The 17,829-nt window shown below is 41.1% G+C and overlaps 2 protein-coding genes across 3 annotated transcripts; both read right to left on the reverse strand.

The window, feature by feature from the left end:
* Window positions 1-1,069: 1,069 nt before the first annotated feature.
* Window positions 1,070-8,083, reverse strand: LOC311048870 (specifically androgen-regulated gene protein). Of its 2 annotated transcripts, none has more exons than XM_084062196.1 (4): window positions 8,026-8,083; window positions 4,870-5,026; window positions 4,234-4,429; window positions 1,070-4,068 (listed from the first exon to the last, which is right to left on the reverse strand). In XM_084062196.1, the coding sequence occupies exons 2-4, from the start codon at window positions 4,972-4,974 to the stop codon at window positions 2,852-2,854; spliced, it is 1,518 nt and encodes a 505-aa protein (XP_083918322.1). In that variant the 5' UTR covers window positions 4,975-5,026; window positions 8,026-8,083; the 3' UTR covers window positions 1,070-2,851. The 2 variants fall into 2 exon arrangements, with proteins under 2 accessions (XP_083918322.1, XP_083918321.1); XM_084062195.1 differs by having other exon boundaries at window positions 4,870-5,031; window positions 8,026-8,073.
* A 2,949-nt stretch (window positions 8,084-11,032) lies between these two features.
* yod1 (YOD1 deubiquitinase) lies at window positions 11,033-16,409 on the reverse strand. Its single transcript, XM_084062410.1, has 3 exons — window positions 16,363-16,409; window positions 13,267-13,479; window positions 11,033-12,801 (listed from the first exon to the last, which is right to left on the reverse strand). Exons 2-3 carry the CDS (start codon window positions 13,472-13,474, stop codon window positions 12,104-12,106), a joined length of 906 nt encoding a protein of 301 aa, XP_083918536.1. The 5' UTR covers window positions 13,475-13,479; window positions 16,363-16,409; the 3' UTR covers window positions 11,033-12,103.
* Window positions 16,410-17,829: the final 1,420 nt, after the last annotated feature.

Below are 17,829 nucleotides of genomic sequence, written 5' to 3' on the forward strand. Positions count from 1 at the left end.
TCTGTATCATTACCTACCTATGCTATTTAAAGTGTAATTAGAATTTGAGTATTCATTTGACGTTTTTTCTTTTCTTTGAATGAGGCAATGGATGAATACAATAGCTGCACAATATTGGAAGAGATCAGATATGACATTCAATCGTCTAATCGGAAGAATAACGCCTCTTTCTTTCACACGGCAAGAAATCACAAAGCTATCTTGCATCTCCCTCTTTCCTGATCAATCCAATCTTTCCGCTTTTGCCCATTCACTATTCTCTCCCTGTATCATGTTTCTAATTTGGGCTACGGTCCATCCATTGTCCAATATTACTTGAACAAGCTGAGAGCCGTGTCGGTTTCAAAATGTGACACCCTTTATTTGCACACCGCTCTGCTCAGACATGGATACCGTCTCATTATACAGGCACATTACTTCAGTGAGAAAGCACAGGCGACGCCTAATACAGTCATTAGTACCCATTGCTTAAGAACTGCATAGTAGCCTATCTGTAGCTAATGAAGTACTCGGCTGCACAGGCTGACTGAGGTCTAAGGTTATTACGTCGGCTAACCCCAAGTATTCAATGGAAAGAAATGAGTTATTGCATGTCTTGGGCATCAAGAATGACTGGGAGTAAATGGAAGCACCAGTAGTTGGGACAGGTTCACAAGGAGGTGAGGCTGTAGATAATCGGATAATACAGAGGATAGCTGAGTAGACTTGCTGGTGGACCGAGCAGGCATGTAAGATGAGTAGTAGGCCTATGCCTGATAGTCATTTTCTAAGTGAAGTGGGCGTGTATGATGAAGAAAGAGGTAAAGCCGGTGTCCAGGGTTGCAGGAATAAATGTTTGTCTGAGTTAAGACCTTGTTAGCTTTGTTACCGACTAATTATTTAATTGCCTTGTGAGAGATTTAATCTGGCAACAAGCTTAGAACACCCAGTCTGCAAAAGCAACCCACTCAAGAGCTCATGTTAATTGCAAAAAGGCAAAACGTCTACTATATTTAGACACTGAACATGAGCCCATTTCCTAAGCATAGAACTGGAACATGACAAATGAGCGATAGGCAACTTATAAACCTTTTTCTGATATTTATGGAATTGCACAAATACTGTAAAAATCATCACATTATTGCATTTTACATTCCAACTGTAGGTGAACATCTTCAGTGTTAAGACAGTAAAGGCAGAGAAATTGTCTACTGTATGTACCCATCTAAACAGCTATTAAAACAGCAGATCATCTATTATTGCACCGGCCTTGATCAATTATATTGCATTGTTATAAAACATTGCACAATATGCAGAAATTGTGATATTAGACAAATGACACAGACTACAAAAATAGACTAAACAAGACAAAACCGAATAGAGACAGAGGGTCCTATTTGTATACCTTATGATTAATCTTATTAGCCAGTTTTTATTATTTTAAAAAACATTTGAAAACAGCCGATCTACAAACTCACGTGTCGCTGAAGATCATTAATGGTATGCGGTCAGGTCTAGGCCTGGCTCAGGGAGGAGGACGCCCCTGCCATGCATAGTCCACCATGGGTATCCATGGTCATCCCTTAGGTGCAACAGGCCTAAGGCCTAGTAGTAGGTGTGTATGTGAGATGAGTTACATCTTTTTATTGTGTAACTCTGTATATTGGTACGGTTTTTACATTATGGTATGTTGCAATATGTTTATTGTAATTTTTATCAGTATTGTACACTGTACGTATGTAATGTATTGTATTTCTGCTTGCTGGACTCTTGGAAGATTAGCCTCGGCTAAAAGAGATCCAAATCAAATCAAATCAAATGAAGATCGGCTATTTTCACTCCATTAAAATGTTTTTCAAAATATTAAAAAATGCCAATAAAATTTGTCATAAGGCTTAACTCTATGCAAAATAGGGCCCAGAGTATAAAGCAGCGTACAGACTCCAAAACAGAATTTTACAAAATAATTAGGACATTTTTGGTACATTCTATTTCGGCTTTGGAATATTATTCATTAATCTCAAGTCCCCAAAAAACAGCAATTAACTCTATCTCCATTTAAACCATCATAGCACAGATAAAGCGCTGTTTGCTATGCACTCTACAATCCATGAGGCACATCTGTCGATCATAAAATAGCCAGGAGCGTACAGTCCAAAGTTGATTTTGGGGTTAATATTTTCCTGGATGTACATATTATGTACAGAAAATAATGAATCACAGAGTATGTTCATCATTAATAAAATAGAATGTCAGTGTGTCAACATCACCATTTGCTACTTATATGGGATCTCTTTTATTTTTTCCTCGATCAGAATAAATATCGCCTTCCAGCATCGTTTCCGATTGCTGATGTATATGTTTGGTGTTTTGTTCTTATTTCTCACAGGTACAGACTGCCCACCAGTGCCTTTAAATGTGTTTTGAACACTTCAAATACCTTGAGATTTTTCTCAGAAAGAGAGAGCATTCTTTAATATTCAACCAGCTCAGTAAATGAATGCATATGTGCTGCCCTCTACGTTGTCTGGCAGCAGTTTATATTCTTTCTGTTCCTTTTCGTATGTTCAAAGGCAGGTTCTTCCTGAACAACCAACGATTGCGTAGTGCTCTGTCTCCTGCACACCGCTTACTGCAGCGCTGCAAACTGTGTTTATAGAATGTTGAGGTGTTTAAGCCCATTTTCAGTTACATAGGAAGGCGGTGATAGTGATAAAGACGAACACCACACCCCTTGAAATTAGTCTTCTTTACAGGACAGCGCTAAAAGTGCCAAGTGCCAACCTCTCACTGAATGGTTTAATCCTCTTTAATCTGATGGAACTCCTCTCTACACGCACAAAGCAGGAAAACATACATTCTTAAGAGTGCTTCATTCTTTGAGCAGCCCCAGTTTTCTCAGTGCTTCTTTGCGGTCAGCCCCCATGCCTGACACCATCTTCACACTGTACCCCTGGGGTGTTGGGGGCTTGAGGGGCGCAGTCTGGGGCACCATGGCAGTTTTTGCCAGCTCTGGTTCCTCGGGAATCGAACTTTTACGACAGTACTCACTACTTTGCTGGCTACCCTTGGTAGCCGAATGTAGTTGTGGGTTTGGGTGAAACGGTACCTGGTTTCCTGCCCCCGAGCGCTCCCGGGTGGGCACCCTTCCTCCACTGGGCCGGATGGGGCGCGAAGGGGACACAGAACGTGGCTCCACCCTGGAGTAGTGGTGGAAACTGGCACTGCTCTGCACCGGCCTGGCCCTGGGCTCTGTGGGTGTTTGAGAGCAAGAAAAAGAAGGGCTTCTCGATGGGTTAGAATAGATTGGATCTCTAATAAATCTATAAGAATTCAGGTCCCAAGAGGGGGTTTTCGATGGGGACCGTGGAGCGATGTTCTCATTTTGTGATTCTCTGTCTTGCAGGAGCCCAAGCTTCTGCAAGGCCTCTAGTCTCACCCTCTGAGCATCTGGATTGTGTCCGCCGTTATGTGAAGAGTCTGGGTTTGGGACGGCTGTTTCAGCTTGTGTCTTAATGACTACATGGGCAGGAATACTTTTGGGTTTGGGGGCCACAGCTGGAGGTCTGGTTTTGGGCCTGTGGGACTCTTGAGCAGCCGCTGAAGGGGTTCTGCGGAGGTCACCATGGTTTGGATACCTGGCTACCCTTATGACAGGAGGTTTGTCCAACTCTATAGTGTGGTCTAGAGTAGGACATAAGGGGGACTTCTTCTCAGAGGCGCTCCTCCGTAGATGAACGAGGGCCTCGTAGGAAAGAGGCCCTCTTGGTGACGGACCTTCGGGAGTCCGACCTGCATGTTCCTTGGGAGGTGGTATCACCACGACGTTGACTTCTGTTGGTACACGGGGGGCGTTGTGTTGTCGGTCGTGCTGAGGGCCAGGTTTGTCGTTTGAAGTAGCGGCCTGTGGCTTTGTGTGGATGTTCTTTTTGTCTGGAGGGAGGCTTGGCTTAGGCTTAGGTAGGAAACACTGAGAGCCGTTAGCTACGGCAAAAGGTGTTGGAACCATGTACTTCTGCTTGGGGCTGTGGTGTTTAGAAGTTTTAGTAGTTTCCATGGGAGATTCCTCATAGTGATGTTTTGATGGACCTGAAACACACACACACACACACACACACACACACACACACACACACACACACACACACACACACACACACACACACAATATGTGTTATAGATACACCATATGTAGCTGGTTGAATGACTAGTGGACCACCATCTTTGGTGTCCTAAAGCCAGATTTGAACTCACTGTTGCGCTTGCTGTTCTCCATTGAGGCTGAGAGGTTAGCCATTTTGGTGGCCAGGTTGCCATGGGCAGGCAGTTGGTCAGGTTCATCATTGGACAGTCCGCTATCTTCCTCAGTGTCCAAAGACTCTATGGTCTCCTCCAGAAACATGAGGCATGCCTTCTCTTCAGCAGACAGGTGGTCCAGGCTATCATCACTCTGCAACACATTTTCCATATTGCATGTGATAAACATTTGTTTCATTCCAAAATGACAGATGTGGCATCTTCAAAAAGCGCCACTTACTATTACAAAATGATTAACAGTGTGTTCCTTGGTCAATGCCGCACAATGAACGCTAACATGCTATTTAAACACTCAATATAGCACATGGACATTTGAACACACTGTTAACCACTTAAACCCTCTCGGGTTGTGAGCTTGTAGATCAGCTTTTTTTATCGCTACTTTTGTGTGACACTCTTGTTCAACAACGTAGGGCATTAATTCATAAAGAAAAACATAAAAAGTTTAAATATGGAGATACAAGGTTTCTGCCGACAACTAAATGTGATAATCAGTGTTCACCTATAATGGAATTATTTACAAATGTTTTTCTTGTTTTCTATTGGATGTGTGCGGATTTTAGAGCTACTTACGAATCCTGAATTTACACTGACAACACTGTCACAGCTGCCCGCACTGTCCATGCCAGTCATCATCTCCAAGCCAGTGCCACCTGGCCATGTGTCACTTTTAGGCATGTTAGGAAAGGTGCCCAGAGGAGCCAAGATGAGTGGAACCAGTCTTCTGACGCTCTTCTGCCAAGGGTTAAAAGAGAAGACATAGTAAATCCCAAGTGTTAATTTAGCTCTGAGGATGTACAAATTAGAGCTACAACTATCGATTATCTTCTTTTTCTTTCTTTCTCTCTTTTTTATTTTAGTGGAAAGTGGAGATGGACAGGAAACAGCGAGAGAGAGATGGGGAGAGACATGCAGTAAAGATTTTCGGGTACAGGACTCGTCAGGCTACATTAGAGCCTAGGTGCCCGGACCACTAGGCCAGTGATCCGGGCCTTTAGGTTATCTTCTTAGCGATTATTCTATCGATTACTTTTTTTTATTAATCTTACAATTGAGAAGCACATTTTGGGCGATACCTTTTTTATGTTTATATATGATCGTGAAAGATTTAATTGATTAATCTGATTAACCACTTAAGCTCTATTTTGTACAAATGTATCATGCAAAGAATAGCCAATCTACAAGCTCAAGCGTTGCATCGCAACACGTTGTGAGCTTGTAGATCTGCTATTTTCTGTATTTCTATCTATTATTTTATTAAAATAACTCTTGCACCCCTAGTACAAAGTGAACCAAATGGACTCGTAATTTAACTGCCCAGTGCAGACTGACAGGCTATGGTGGTGGCAGGCTACCCAGTGTATTTCAGAGAGATATCTGGTCCCTCTTACTACATGTGACTCTCAGATTACTGCTCATGCCACTCCTAAGCTCCTTCCATGGGATCAATTTCCACATGTGTGGAGGCGGACAGCACAAATGATCTACCTAAGGCTACATGATATCCAATTTAAAACCTGCTGTCTTACTGTAACAGTTGAAACCTTTGGTGCCTTACATCAGTGGTTCTCAACCTTTTCTGGATCAGGGCTCACTTGAACATCTTGAAAAGCGTTAGTGGCCGCGTGCATTTTCAGAGCATGTTTTTTTTAATGAATCAATCGATTGTGTTCTGGCTTGGATAAATGGAACTAACGTAGTTTGAGTTCCTATTTATCGGTATCACAATGAAAACACATTTTTCAAGGTTTGAAAGAAAAAACGTTTACATTATTGTTTTTAATATGAATTATATCATAATTTTGCCAATTATTCAGGGGCCCACTTGCAATATCCTCACGGCCCACCAGTGGGCCCCGACCCACAGGTTGAGAATCGCTCTCGTATATCATCTCTAAGGACCCATGGTCATGAAGTAAAAAAATAAAAACAAATACATGCACTCACTGTACTGTATGGTGCTTCAGATAACAACACAACACATACGCATAATAATGACAATAATAGAACCGCCTACACAAAATCCAGAATGTTCCATTTAACTGTGAGAACACTCTGTACACTTCATGTGTACTTTATTGTGTGTATCATCAGGTTTACAATTACTTTATGACTAGAAGTGCAAACAAATGTATGAGTCTTTTATGAGCTCAGAGCCCTGGAGGGATGGGCCAGTCGTTTTCTGGAAATGCAGAAATAAGAGTTGGGAATACGGCATAAAGAAATCCCTGTCTGGGCCCAGTGAAAAGAACTGCACACCTGAGAGGGGTTCTGAAGTAGGTCAGGGAATACACAATAGCACTCTTGTTCATTGTTGATGCTTGGTCAATCCACACACACACACACACACACACACACGCACACACGCACACACGCACACACGCACCTGTAGTAAAAGCCACTATCCCCAGGCGGGCAAATATGTAAAAGTCGACAGCCATCCCTCATGCATGAGAATGATTTCAGATGTGAAGTTAATTTGAATAGTGTAAAGTTCATGATAAGGTTTACTGTTCTCTAACCTGAGACAATCTGCACTGATCTCATGCAAATAGAAGAGCAGCTGCAGTGGCCTATATTAGTGACAATAATGAACTAAACGTCAACATCAGTGAGAAGGCCTGCTGTAGGGTGGTCCTACACCTGGATGTACACTAATATATTGGTTATTTGATAGACTTGTTGAGACAGAGGAGTCTTGTTGTCTAGTCTAGCCTGTATATGTTATCTATATTATCTGCTTTGATGCATGGTTTTATGGTAGTGACCAGTTCCTTCCAGTATAATATGTCAGACATCACAAAATGTAGGCTAGTTGTTGATTAACTATATGGTGGAACTGGAACATCTGTTCCACAGAATCATTGGAATTGCAGTAAATGTCATAATGAAGTTGTTAGACTATAACAGGGGTGATCACTATAGCCGTTTTCCAAGGCATTTTCCCATGCCAGGCAGTGAAAACCATCATTGCCCATTTGCCGTATTATTAGAAAATAATAATATATGCATAGAATAAGTCAATCATTTCATCATAAAAACAATGATTGAGTCAGTAATTTTATATGAAGGTCAGATAGAGGTAAGATAATTTCTGACTATCAACAATAATGGTTAATAATGATTGTTTTTCTATCTACTCAACTGACCATCTCATCTGGCCAATAGATGTGTGAAATAGAATGACACTGCAGCTAAAGATATCATACATTCCTAGATTTGCCATAGTATAGCCTATACCTGCCATTCTACAACTTTCTCTTTTCTATATTTTTCTTGTTTCATTATTTTTACTATCCAGTATTATTACTTTTTTTTTTTAATTATTATTATACAGTTGTATTGTGTTAGTCCAGTCTCTGCTGAACATAAAACAGGCTGGATTATGCTTGTCATGTAGGTTTACATTAAGCAGGAATCAGGATTAAAAGCTGTGCGTTTACTTTCACCGTTCATCCACATTAATTCATATTGATGAATGAAAGCTGTCTGCCTCGTGCTTTGAGCTGTTATCTTCCAGGACACTCTTGAGATAAAAGTAGTCTGTTTGTCTACATAAAATACAATGATAGTCAATTGATCATCTCTAGTTTACTGTTACAGTAAACTAGAGAAAAACATAGACTAAATGTCGATAGCAAGTTTTTACATCTACTTTTACACGTATAATATACATAACATAGACGAATCTAATCTTAATGTAATCACAGTGTTATAGTTGGTACATACCTGTGCTGTGTAATGTCAATGATCCGTTTCTATGATCCCATTCTCAAACACATTGAGCTCAAGTCTGAATTTAAAGCACTGTCGACCTCGGTTTAACCGGTTGAGTGTACATCCCATAGTCCGGACGGATGGGTTCCCTGCGATTGGCTAGTCGCTAGCTGGTTCGCAGGGAGGTAACAGAAAAGGTGGGCACTAGGTAAAACTCATAGATATTATATATAATATATCTATGGTAAAACTGGGCACCTAGGAAGAGTGGGCACTTTGGGATGAGAAGTGATGAGAAGTGTCCGCACTAGGGAAATCTAACCCTATCAAACAGCAGCCTACAAGCTTGTAGATGATGTTCGAGCGGCACACAACGAGCGAGGGAGCAATAATTAGGCAATAGTTAGGCCTACTACTTTAATGATTAGTTAACAATGAATCAATTGAAAGACATTACATGGTTGTAGGTTATAAAATACTGTATAGTATAACCTGTATAAAGCTGGGGAACATCGGAGTAGTAGCTGCCTTACAACCAGGAGTCACACTTTCAACTCCCACCCTCGCCAGGGTCAAAAACTTTATATTTGAAATCCGATTGTTTATGTAGATGAATGTGAACCATAGGGTGTGAAGTTCTGTGAACTAACTCTATGGTGTAAAAATCCGCTGTTGCCTGACAACTAATTAGCCAATGGCAATGCTGACCGACAGACCGTCCCTCGGGGCTATGGTATCATAACTCCATGGGGTAGCAGTCATAGAGGTATAGTAGCAGTAGCCTCGGTCCCAGCCTCACATTGAAAAGGACTTTGCGCGTTAATCCTTCTTCAGCCAATCAGAGAAGCTCATTCTTAAGACATTGAAGGAAGCCCAACCGTCAGGTAGACCTCATGCCATTCTTAAAATAACATACACTGAAGTCTAATCCTACTGAGCATTGCATTGGATACTTTGAAGACTGGGACTAACTGGACCGATATTTGATTGTTTTAAAAATTCCATAGATTCTCAAACTTTTTAATTTCAAGAACCCCCAGTTTGATATGCATTAGGCCACAGGTGGGGGGCACTACAGATATGAGACAATACTGGAAAATAAATATTACTGTGAAACAGTAATTATGTGTGTTATGTTATCTTGTGTCCTTGCTTACTGTAAATCGCTCTGGATTAAGAGCATCTGCTAAATGGCTAAACTGTAAACAAAACAGCAAAACTTGTAAATAGTTGAACAAACCTGCACAAAGACAAGAGACTTTTAATTACATATTTTTTATTGTGACACATGGGGGGAGGGAATCAAGTAAATCCAGTTATCCTGTAGGTGTAGTGCTTTGTGTGCAACATTCATTGTTAAGTGTCCTTGAAAATTCATGAGAATGTGGGGAAAAATGGATTGTGTGACAGTCACGCCACCCACAGGAGCCATGCCAGCAGTCCCATATTGGATTCTGTATATACCACAATGGGCTTAAGAAGCCACTGTCCCAGCAAATATTAGAGGGCAATACATACTGTAGTACAATAAAGCCATATCTATAGTTTCACTTTTATATAGGCTTATTTAATAATCAGTTAAAAAAATATTATTAAACACATGGCAAAAAGAGAAAAACAGTGACAGCAATTTGTTTAAAATGTCAAAGAAACAAATGGACATTTATTTTCCTCAGTTCCTCACACGCTTTTTCTGTGACCTTGTAAGGCTCTGATCACAGGCTCCTTCACTATCAAACTAAGTACAATTCTATAGATATTTTCCAAATTAAAAACCAAGTACCAAAATGTCCCAATGAGTAACATTTTAAAGACAGGTTAAACGCCTTCTCAATTTGTGTAAGATGGACCAATCTTCTGGGCCAAAGAAGTCTGTCCAAAATCCTGTGATGAGTTCTTGCCCTCCAGGCTGAAATTCATGAAAATAGGCTAACATTCGGCATAAATAGCACATCTACAAGCTCACAGCACGTAATGTGTTGACCGCTCACAGGGCTGCTATTTCCACTATTTGACATACAACATAGAATATACGGTTTAAGTGGGAAGCAAAAAACAGTATTGACTGTAACAGCTTATAAAAATTGCACACTGATCCCCATGGTTTCCTGGCACCAGGCATCTTTGAGCTTAAGTCTGACATAATTGAATAAGTGCATGAATAAGTGCATGCTCATTTCCTAGAGACTGTGTATATCAAAAGAAGTAAGCAATGTGGTGACACCTGAATTCAGTGAAATATATGAGGACATCATGGGAAGCATTGTGCAGTACAACAGAGTGGCAGTTTCTCTTGATGAGCACATTACAAACAAACATAGGCCATTGATGCTTAATTTAAACTCCACCTGAAAATAGCAGATCTACAAGCTTACAATGCATTGCTTGTAGGCTATTTTCACCATGCAACTAAGTGTAAGGGCTTTACCCTTTGATCACAGTTCTCTTAGTAACACTTTTGGAGTTAGTACTTGGCTGTATATAGGAAAAACGGTTTGGAGAAGAAACCACTCATTCTATTCAGCTTTCTACACAGACAAATAAATAAACATACATTTTACTGTGTGTACTGACTGAGTCAGTATGACAACTACATACAGTACACACCGGCCAACAGATAATATTGTATCATCATCATCATCAGATTACTGTGAGAACAGAGATCAGTTTGTGGAGCAATGTGTGTGGACACTGTTGTTTTTCTGTAGGAGAAATGTGTGTATACATGCTGTGTCCAAGTGTTTATGCAGGTGTCTTTTTGTACATCTGTGCACACATGCAATAGTGTGAAAGTGTGTCGATACTGTATGTGTATGCAGTATGCACAAATGTAAGGAAGGCTAGTGTGAACTTTTCCATATTGAGATTTCTAATGTTCTTGTTTTAATGTGATAATCCTTCGTTATGAGATAATGATCTTTCTCATCTGTGTTGGCAGCGAATCTTTTTTTAAGCACAAACTATCTCTTATCATAACTGACATTGAAATCAGATTGATAAAATAACTGTTTTTTCATGATGATGTTGCAATATAAAAACATGATTGCAGCATGATAAGACAATCTCACACTCCAGCTTTAAAATCACACTTCGGAAAGTCATACCTGTGAAAAAAGCATTAACCTAACTATGTAAATGTGTTCAGTACAGCACCATTATTCTTGTAAGTTTTAAGTAAGTCTTGTAAGACTTTTAAGTAGGCTAATGTTCTTGGTGTGCCATGATACCATAACAAAAATGGAGAAAAAGTATCTTAAATAATTTGCAGCTTGCCGATTATTTAAGAAATACTACCCTACATATCAAACCACAATGTAAATGAAAACAAAATACCAAAAAATAAAAATAAGCCCAAGTAGCCCAATCGTGCTCAGTACCAAAAGCAATTGGCTTTGCTTTTGGTAAAAAGAACATATATTGCTGACAACAAGGAGAATAAATACATGCTACATGAATGACAAAATGTAGTACTCAACCTTGGTGAGTTGAGCTTAAGACAACAATAGACCTGAATCAAACGAGTTGTAGCAAAAAAATATCTTTGCTTTTCAATGGAACTAGTTGGAATACAGAAAGGTCAGATTTGCCACATAGTTTAATACAAAGACCCAAATGCACAAATAAATGACTAAAATATGTTAGAGTCAATTTAGTAGTTTACACAATATATCTGGCACTCTGAATTGATGTGGTAAAACCTCATCCATCTAGTATTCCAACTTGTTTAAAATGAACCCCAAGCATTTTCAGAAAATATCATTTGACACAGGTCTGGACAACAGATCTGAGGACTTCTCCAAACAGTCTGAAATTATGGTGTAATGAGGCTGGGGCAGTAGCAGTAGCTTTCATTAAGTTGAGAACTGATAGCCATTAGGAGTAATACTGGACAGGTTAGATTGCTGAACATGGTGTCCACAGATTCTCCCTAGAAGTCGCTGGATGTGAGGTAGAGGATCACACAAGCAGACAGACAGACAGAGACCAACTGAGAGAGATGGACAGAGTAGCCATACATGGGAGGCTTGTGGTCTTCAGTGGTGGTTGTAGTTGTGAGGGAGGGAAGACGAGAGGCAACTTAAAAGAGAGTTCACACCTCTCCAAAGTTGGTGTGGCCCGTTTCCTTGGCGTGCTCCCGTGCCTCTTTCTGTCCCACCAGGCCTGTCTGGCACACCATGCAGCGCAGCGCAAAGCGGTTGACGTCCGTGAACTGCCGCTTGCGCCGCGCCTCATCCGCCAGCTCCAGGGCCTGGGCCAGGATCACGTCGTCCACGGTGGTGAAGATCGTCTGGGGTGGGACGTCTGAACCGGGCGTCTCTTTCTGCAGGGGGTCATAATGGATGCCGTCATAGATGAGCAGCACACGCTTGTGGTAGCCAGCGTCCTCCCCAAAGCGGTCCACGCGCACCGTCTGCGTGTCTACCACACAGATTTCGCAACGGTAGAACTTGGACAGGATGGACACCTCGATGGCGCCGCCCCACGTGTCGTCGCGTTGTATCCAGGTGCAGTACTCCTCGTTGGTCTTCCCGAGCACCGCCTCCGAGTACGCTGCCGGGTCACTGGAGACGATCTGGGCGATGAGACCTCGCATCTCGGGGGCGCATGCCGGGTCGTAGACGCCACCCTCCACCACGTAGCTGACGCTGGTGAAGAGGCAAGAGTTGTCGGCGGGAACGACACGGCGTGCCAGTATCGGGAAAGCTTCTAGTCGCGGTGCCTTGGTCACTGTAGAATTGTCCTGAGGCTTTGGTTTGTTCTTTTCTTCCTCAACGATGAGTGTGTCTCCTGTAAACAAAAAAGGTGATTTTGTGCCTTGAGATTACCAAGCTCAATTCTTGTAAGCTAAAATATAGGCATGGTTACTTGTGATTCATTTAACCCATTAAGACCTGAGGTTCCGATTCTACAAAATGTCTTCTAAATCCCAACAGTTTTTTGAAAAAACCTATGTTGCTATATCAGTGGTTCTCAAACTTTTTCATGTCAAGGACCCAAAAATGTATACGTATTTGGCCGCGGACCCCCATTTCAACATATGTTGGTCCCGGGACCCCAAGAAGCGAAGATTTGAGTTATAAATGTTTGCTTTAAAAATATGCATATCTACAGGTCTTAGCACGGCACTCGGTATGCCGCACCATGAGCTTGTATATCTGCTATTTTTTAGCATTATTACGTGACATGCCTAAATGTAAGGTTAACTCAACCCGTCCCGACAGAATCATTTTGCTAGCAGGACTAGAGACGTACCTGATTTGATGGGGTAGTCTTTCAGGTGGGCGTCACCGTTTTTGAGGTCAAGGCTGGAAGGAGGGTAACCGACCATGATTTTCTGCACATCGCAGGGGATGCCAGTGAGCTCCTCCACCTTTCTCTTCAGCTCCTGAACGCAGGACTGGTGGGTCAGGCCCTGCATTATGTGGCTCCCGTTTTTGGTCTTACAACGAAGCCGCAACATCCTGCCTGGAAAGGATATTTGACAAAGGGCTTTAAAATGTATTCAAACATTAGTGGAGTGCAGTGGTGTGTTCTACCGTGTTACGCTATAAACGTAGTATGCCGTCCAAGAATTATTTAAAAAAAATACTACTAATCATTTCATTCGTTGACCACGCACAAGCATATATACGCTTGCATGTCGTGCGCGTGGGAGGGAATAATATCGTATACCCTCCGAAAAAACCTAGAACACACCACTGGTGGAGTGCATATTGTATCTCCACCAGGCCGGGTGCTTCCATTGACTTCCATTAAAGTTAAATATAAATAAAAATATATTTGAAAAAAGAGAAGAATGTGCAGAGGTACTTCCTTCGACTACTGGCAGCGTGCACAGGAAGTCTGGTGCTAATCAGCCAAGTGGTTTGTTAGAGCAGCCCCGGAGGGACAGACAGAAAAACGGAGGTGAAATGATCATCTCCACCGCATTCCTTTGGCCTGGCCCGAGGTGACTGACGGCAAAAATATTTATTGAGGTTACAGAGAAAAACTGTTTGTGGACAAGGTATATTCTCACTGATGTTAACTTTGTGATAACACAGTGAGAACTAGAAAATGTGCTCCTCGGAGCACAGGTCTCCGCCAGTACTGTTCCTGATTAATCCTGTCTTAAGTGTTACTTGATTAATCCTGTCTTAAGTGTTACTCCGCCATTGCTCAGCCATTTCGTGATTACTCCTGTTTTACCTCACTTTGAAAGAGGCCAAGACTCTTTCAAAGTACACATCTATTTATAGGCCGCTATACGTCATGCGTCTCACTAGCCAATCAGAGCACATTCTTTCAACGTATTGTCACGTGTCACGTGAGGCTTGACCAATGTTAGCTTGGCCGAGGGGGGCGGGGGGGGGGGGGGGGGGGGGGGGGCGGAAAGTGAAAACATAGTCTCCTGGCGGAGACAATAACCTGAGGAATCTTCTGACAATAACAAAATGAGGTTCAACAACATGAAACAGTTTAATCAACCCAGCCGGGCGACCTCCACTTCTTGACCCCTGTCATGCTGTTATTTTCTCATAACTTACGGACTTATTCTCAGGATTGCATTATCCAGCACCATATTACATAATACACTTGAGTGTGCTGCTCCCAATGTGATAGGCAGCAAGGCTTCAACAGTCAGAGTTCACGTTCAATTTCACAGCCCAACACCATTGGTATAACTAAACATAAGGCTGATGATGATAGCCCAGTATGTTCCATTTCTTGTGTCGTCCAATTGTAGTACCAGCTACCAATCTCACCACAAACACCAGCTATTAGCTTATAATGCAAGTAAGATAGATAGACATAGGCTAGAGATACTGCAGGAGCCATTCATTTATCAATGGCAGTTACAGCAGTAAAGGAGACACAGGAGGACAGACGAAAAAAGATGATAACAGTACAGCCTTGACCAAAAATGGACATTTGGACAGCAGCAGAGTAAAAGTGTTGGATGGTGGGGGGACTTGTAATACTGAATAATCCATACTGGTTTTCAGTGGTGTAAAGTAACTTTACATTTACTCAAGTACTGTACTTAAGTACAATTTTTAGGTATTTTTTACTTTGCTGGAGTATTTCCAATTTTCAGTACTTTTACTTCTACTCCACTACACCTCGGATGCAAATATTGTACTTTTACTCCACTACAATTATTTGAAAACTTTAGTTACTTTGTAGATTTTGATTATTATTATTACTAAACATTTGAGTACTTTTTTCCACCACTGGTTATGTTTCAAATGTGAGCTTAACACGTTGTTGTTCTGGACCAGGGGCATTGGGGCAAGCAAAACAATCAAACCGCTGATCACAGCAGTAGTAAGTGGAAAAGACCTGACAGGGACCATTTCTTTGTTCTGTCACTTAACATGAACGAGCTTAGCAGTTAGCAGCGTTGCCATGTCCGCTTATTATAAACGTATTTTGCCTTGTTTTTCTGTAAATTTGCTTGTAAATATTGGTAGTTGCGGGTTGCGTTTTTGGGGCTTTTTTCGAAAGTGTAGTTGCTTATTTGGGCTTGTTTCCTAATGTTGTTTATAGCAGTGGTTCTCAAACATGTTCATGTCAAGGACCCCAAAATAATATGTATTTGTCTGTGGACCCCTATCTGAAAATATTTTATACCAGGGACTCAAGATTTGTGTTAAGTTGTTTAAAAATATTCCACATTTATTCAAATTTTCTTCAAGATTTTTATATTATAAGAGCAGACCAACAGGCTCAGTAGATCGGCTATTTTCAAATAGCCAATGTATTTTTTAAAGGGCGAAGGGGGCTCGCTTCTTTTGGGCTTGTTTTTATAGACCTGGCTGCTTGTTTCTTTCACAACATCTGGCAACACTGGCAGTTAGCTTAGCCAGTCGCCAGCCATCAGCATAGCGTCTATTGCCATCTAATATCTCATATTACATGCTACCCTCCGACTGTTAAACTTGGCACCAAATCATCCTCAACAAAATCACCTCAAATACCAGCAGAAACACACTTGTTGGGTTCAAATGTGAAGTGAAATGTCACAACAAACCAGAGTAGCCGGTTAGCCTTCCTATGACCACAACAGACAGTTATGCTTCGGTCGCGCGCGCCGAAAACAGGAGATCTACAAGCTCATAACGCGTCGCAGCGCGACCTGTTGTGAGCTTGTTGATCTCCTGTTTTCGGCGCGCGACCAAGTATAAATCACCCTTTAAAACATTAGCTTGCTAGGCTAGCCTACTACAGCAGCTAAAGTTAGTTAGCCGGTCGGCTCGCCCACCCGCTCCGGAGTTCTTTGTTCACGATGGTAGCTTTGTTTCGGCACTGTTCTATCTCGTGCTTAAACTAACTATTGTGTCAAGTTAACAAAAGTTATTGGATTACCTGTTAACTGCAGCCCCAGCCTCAAACAATAAACATTCACTGACAGGCTGTGATGTATACAGCGTCACAAAGCGTCAGGACGTTCCTGTGTGTGACGTACACGCGTACGCATGCGACGCTTATAGCAAAAGAGAAGAGGTTGATGGGTTGAATTGAATATACTACAAATCTGAACAACAAACATGAAATGTTACTATATGATGTATCATGTAGCTTAAGCTACATCATATAGTAACATTTCATGTTTTATATGTGTTTTATGCAATATGTTTTATTGCAATTGCAATAAAACATATTGCCTGTCTAGTGAATCACACTGAAGCTTTACATTATTGTCAGTGATGCAAAATGAAAAATAAAATAATAGGCCTACATGATACTGAGTTACTGACTAAAATCCTGGTGTCAGTATCATGGTCAGTATCCTGGTGTCAGTATCATGGTCAGTATCCTGGTGTCAGTATCATGGTCAGTATCCTGGTGTCAGTATCCTGGTCAGCATCAGGCTATCAGTATCATGGTCAGTATCCTGGTCAGTATATCAGGCTATCAGTATCCTGGTCAGTATCCTGGTTAGTATCATGGTCAGTATCCTGGTGTCAGTATCATGGCCACTGACGATGATACTGACACCAGGATGCTGACAACTGTTGGCTGACTGGTCAGTAGGCTATCACTAGTGGAATGGAATTACTTGATCCAGTTGGTCTAGTACTCATCTATTCCCCCCTTTTACCCCATTTCAATGTTACTTTATTGTTTTATAGTAATTTAGATGGTTTGTAATTGAATCAGAGAGAGTTAAATTAACATGACTGACAGTGTTTGTAGTTAACTGATAACAGAGTTGGATAAAACATAGCTATCCATATAGACAACATCAAATACTAATTTATTCACATTGTGGAAAAGAAACAAATCCATCTTTGCTTTGTTACATACAAACTTATATAATGTCAGTGTCTGCTATAAAGGCACAAGTAAACTGCTTGAAGTAGGACTAACTTCAACAGCCTTCATTTGTATTTACATTTAATTTATATCATTCATTCAAACATGTTGTGCAAGTGGCTTTACAATTGACAAAAACCTTTAAGCTGATATAAATAAATCAGTGAAATTGTGCGTACTGCATACCATCATTAAGTTCATACTGACTAGAAGACCAGATATTAAAATGTGTAGGCCATACAAACATGATCGCAATGTCAAAATCATATTGCTTTAGCTGCAGTTAAATCTCTAACATGAATAGGCTACAGCAGTGGTTCCCAAACTTTTTAGCTCGAGACCCAAAAGAGGAATTTTTCACCGCAATCTGGTGAAAATAGCCGATCTGCAAGCTCACAACACATTGCAGCATGTGAAGCATTGAGGGCTTGTAGATGGGCTATTTTCACTACTTATTTTTTATTTATTTATTATTCATGGAATTTGTAAGTTTGTATTTATTTATGATATTTGTTT

Source organism: Gymnoscopelus microlampas (genome assembly GCF_963454915.1).
Source record: "Gymnoscopelus microlampas genome assembly, chromosome: 7".
Lineage (NCBI taxonomy): Eukaryota > Metazoa > Chordata > Actinopteri > Myctophiformes > Myctophidae > Gymnoscopelus > Gymnoscopelus microlampas.

Excerpts from the sequence above, each read along its gene's own strand:
- LOC311048870 (XM_084062196.1), bottom strand. The coding sequence starts at position 4,974 with ATGCCTAAAAGTGACACATGGCCAGGTGGCACTGGCTTGGAGATGATG. Across the intron at positions 4,430-4,869 it reads TCAGTGTAAATTCAGGATTC|AGTGATGATAGCCTGGACCA; the intron begins GTAAGTAGCTCT and ends AATGTGTTGCAG. Across the intron at positions 4,069-4,233 it reads GGAGAACAGCAAGCGCAACA|GTCCATCAAAACATCACTAT; the intron begins GTGAGTTCAAAT and ends TGTGTGTTTCAG.
- yod1 (XM_084062410.1), bottom strand. The coding sequence starts at position 13,474 with ATGTTGCGGCTTCGTTGTAAGACCAAAAACGGGAGCCACATAATGCAG. Across the intron at positions 12,802-13,266 it reads AGACTACCCCATCAAATCAG|GAGACACACTCATCGTTGAG; the intron begins GTACGTCTCTAG and ends TTTTGTTTACAG.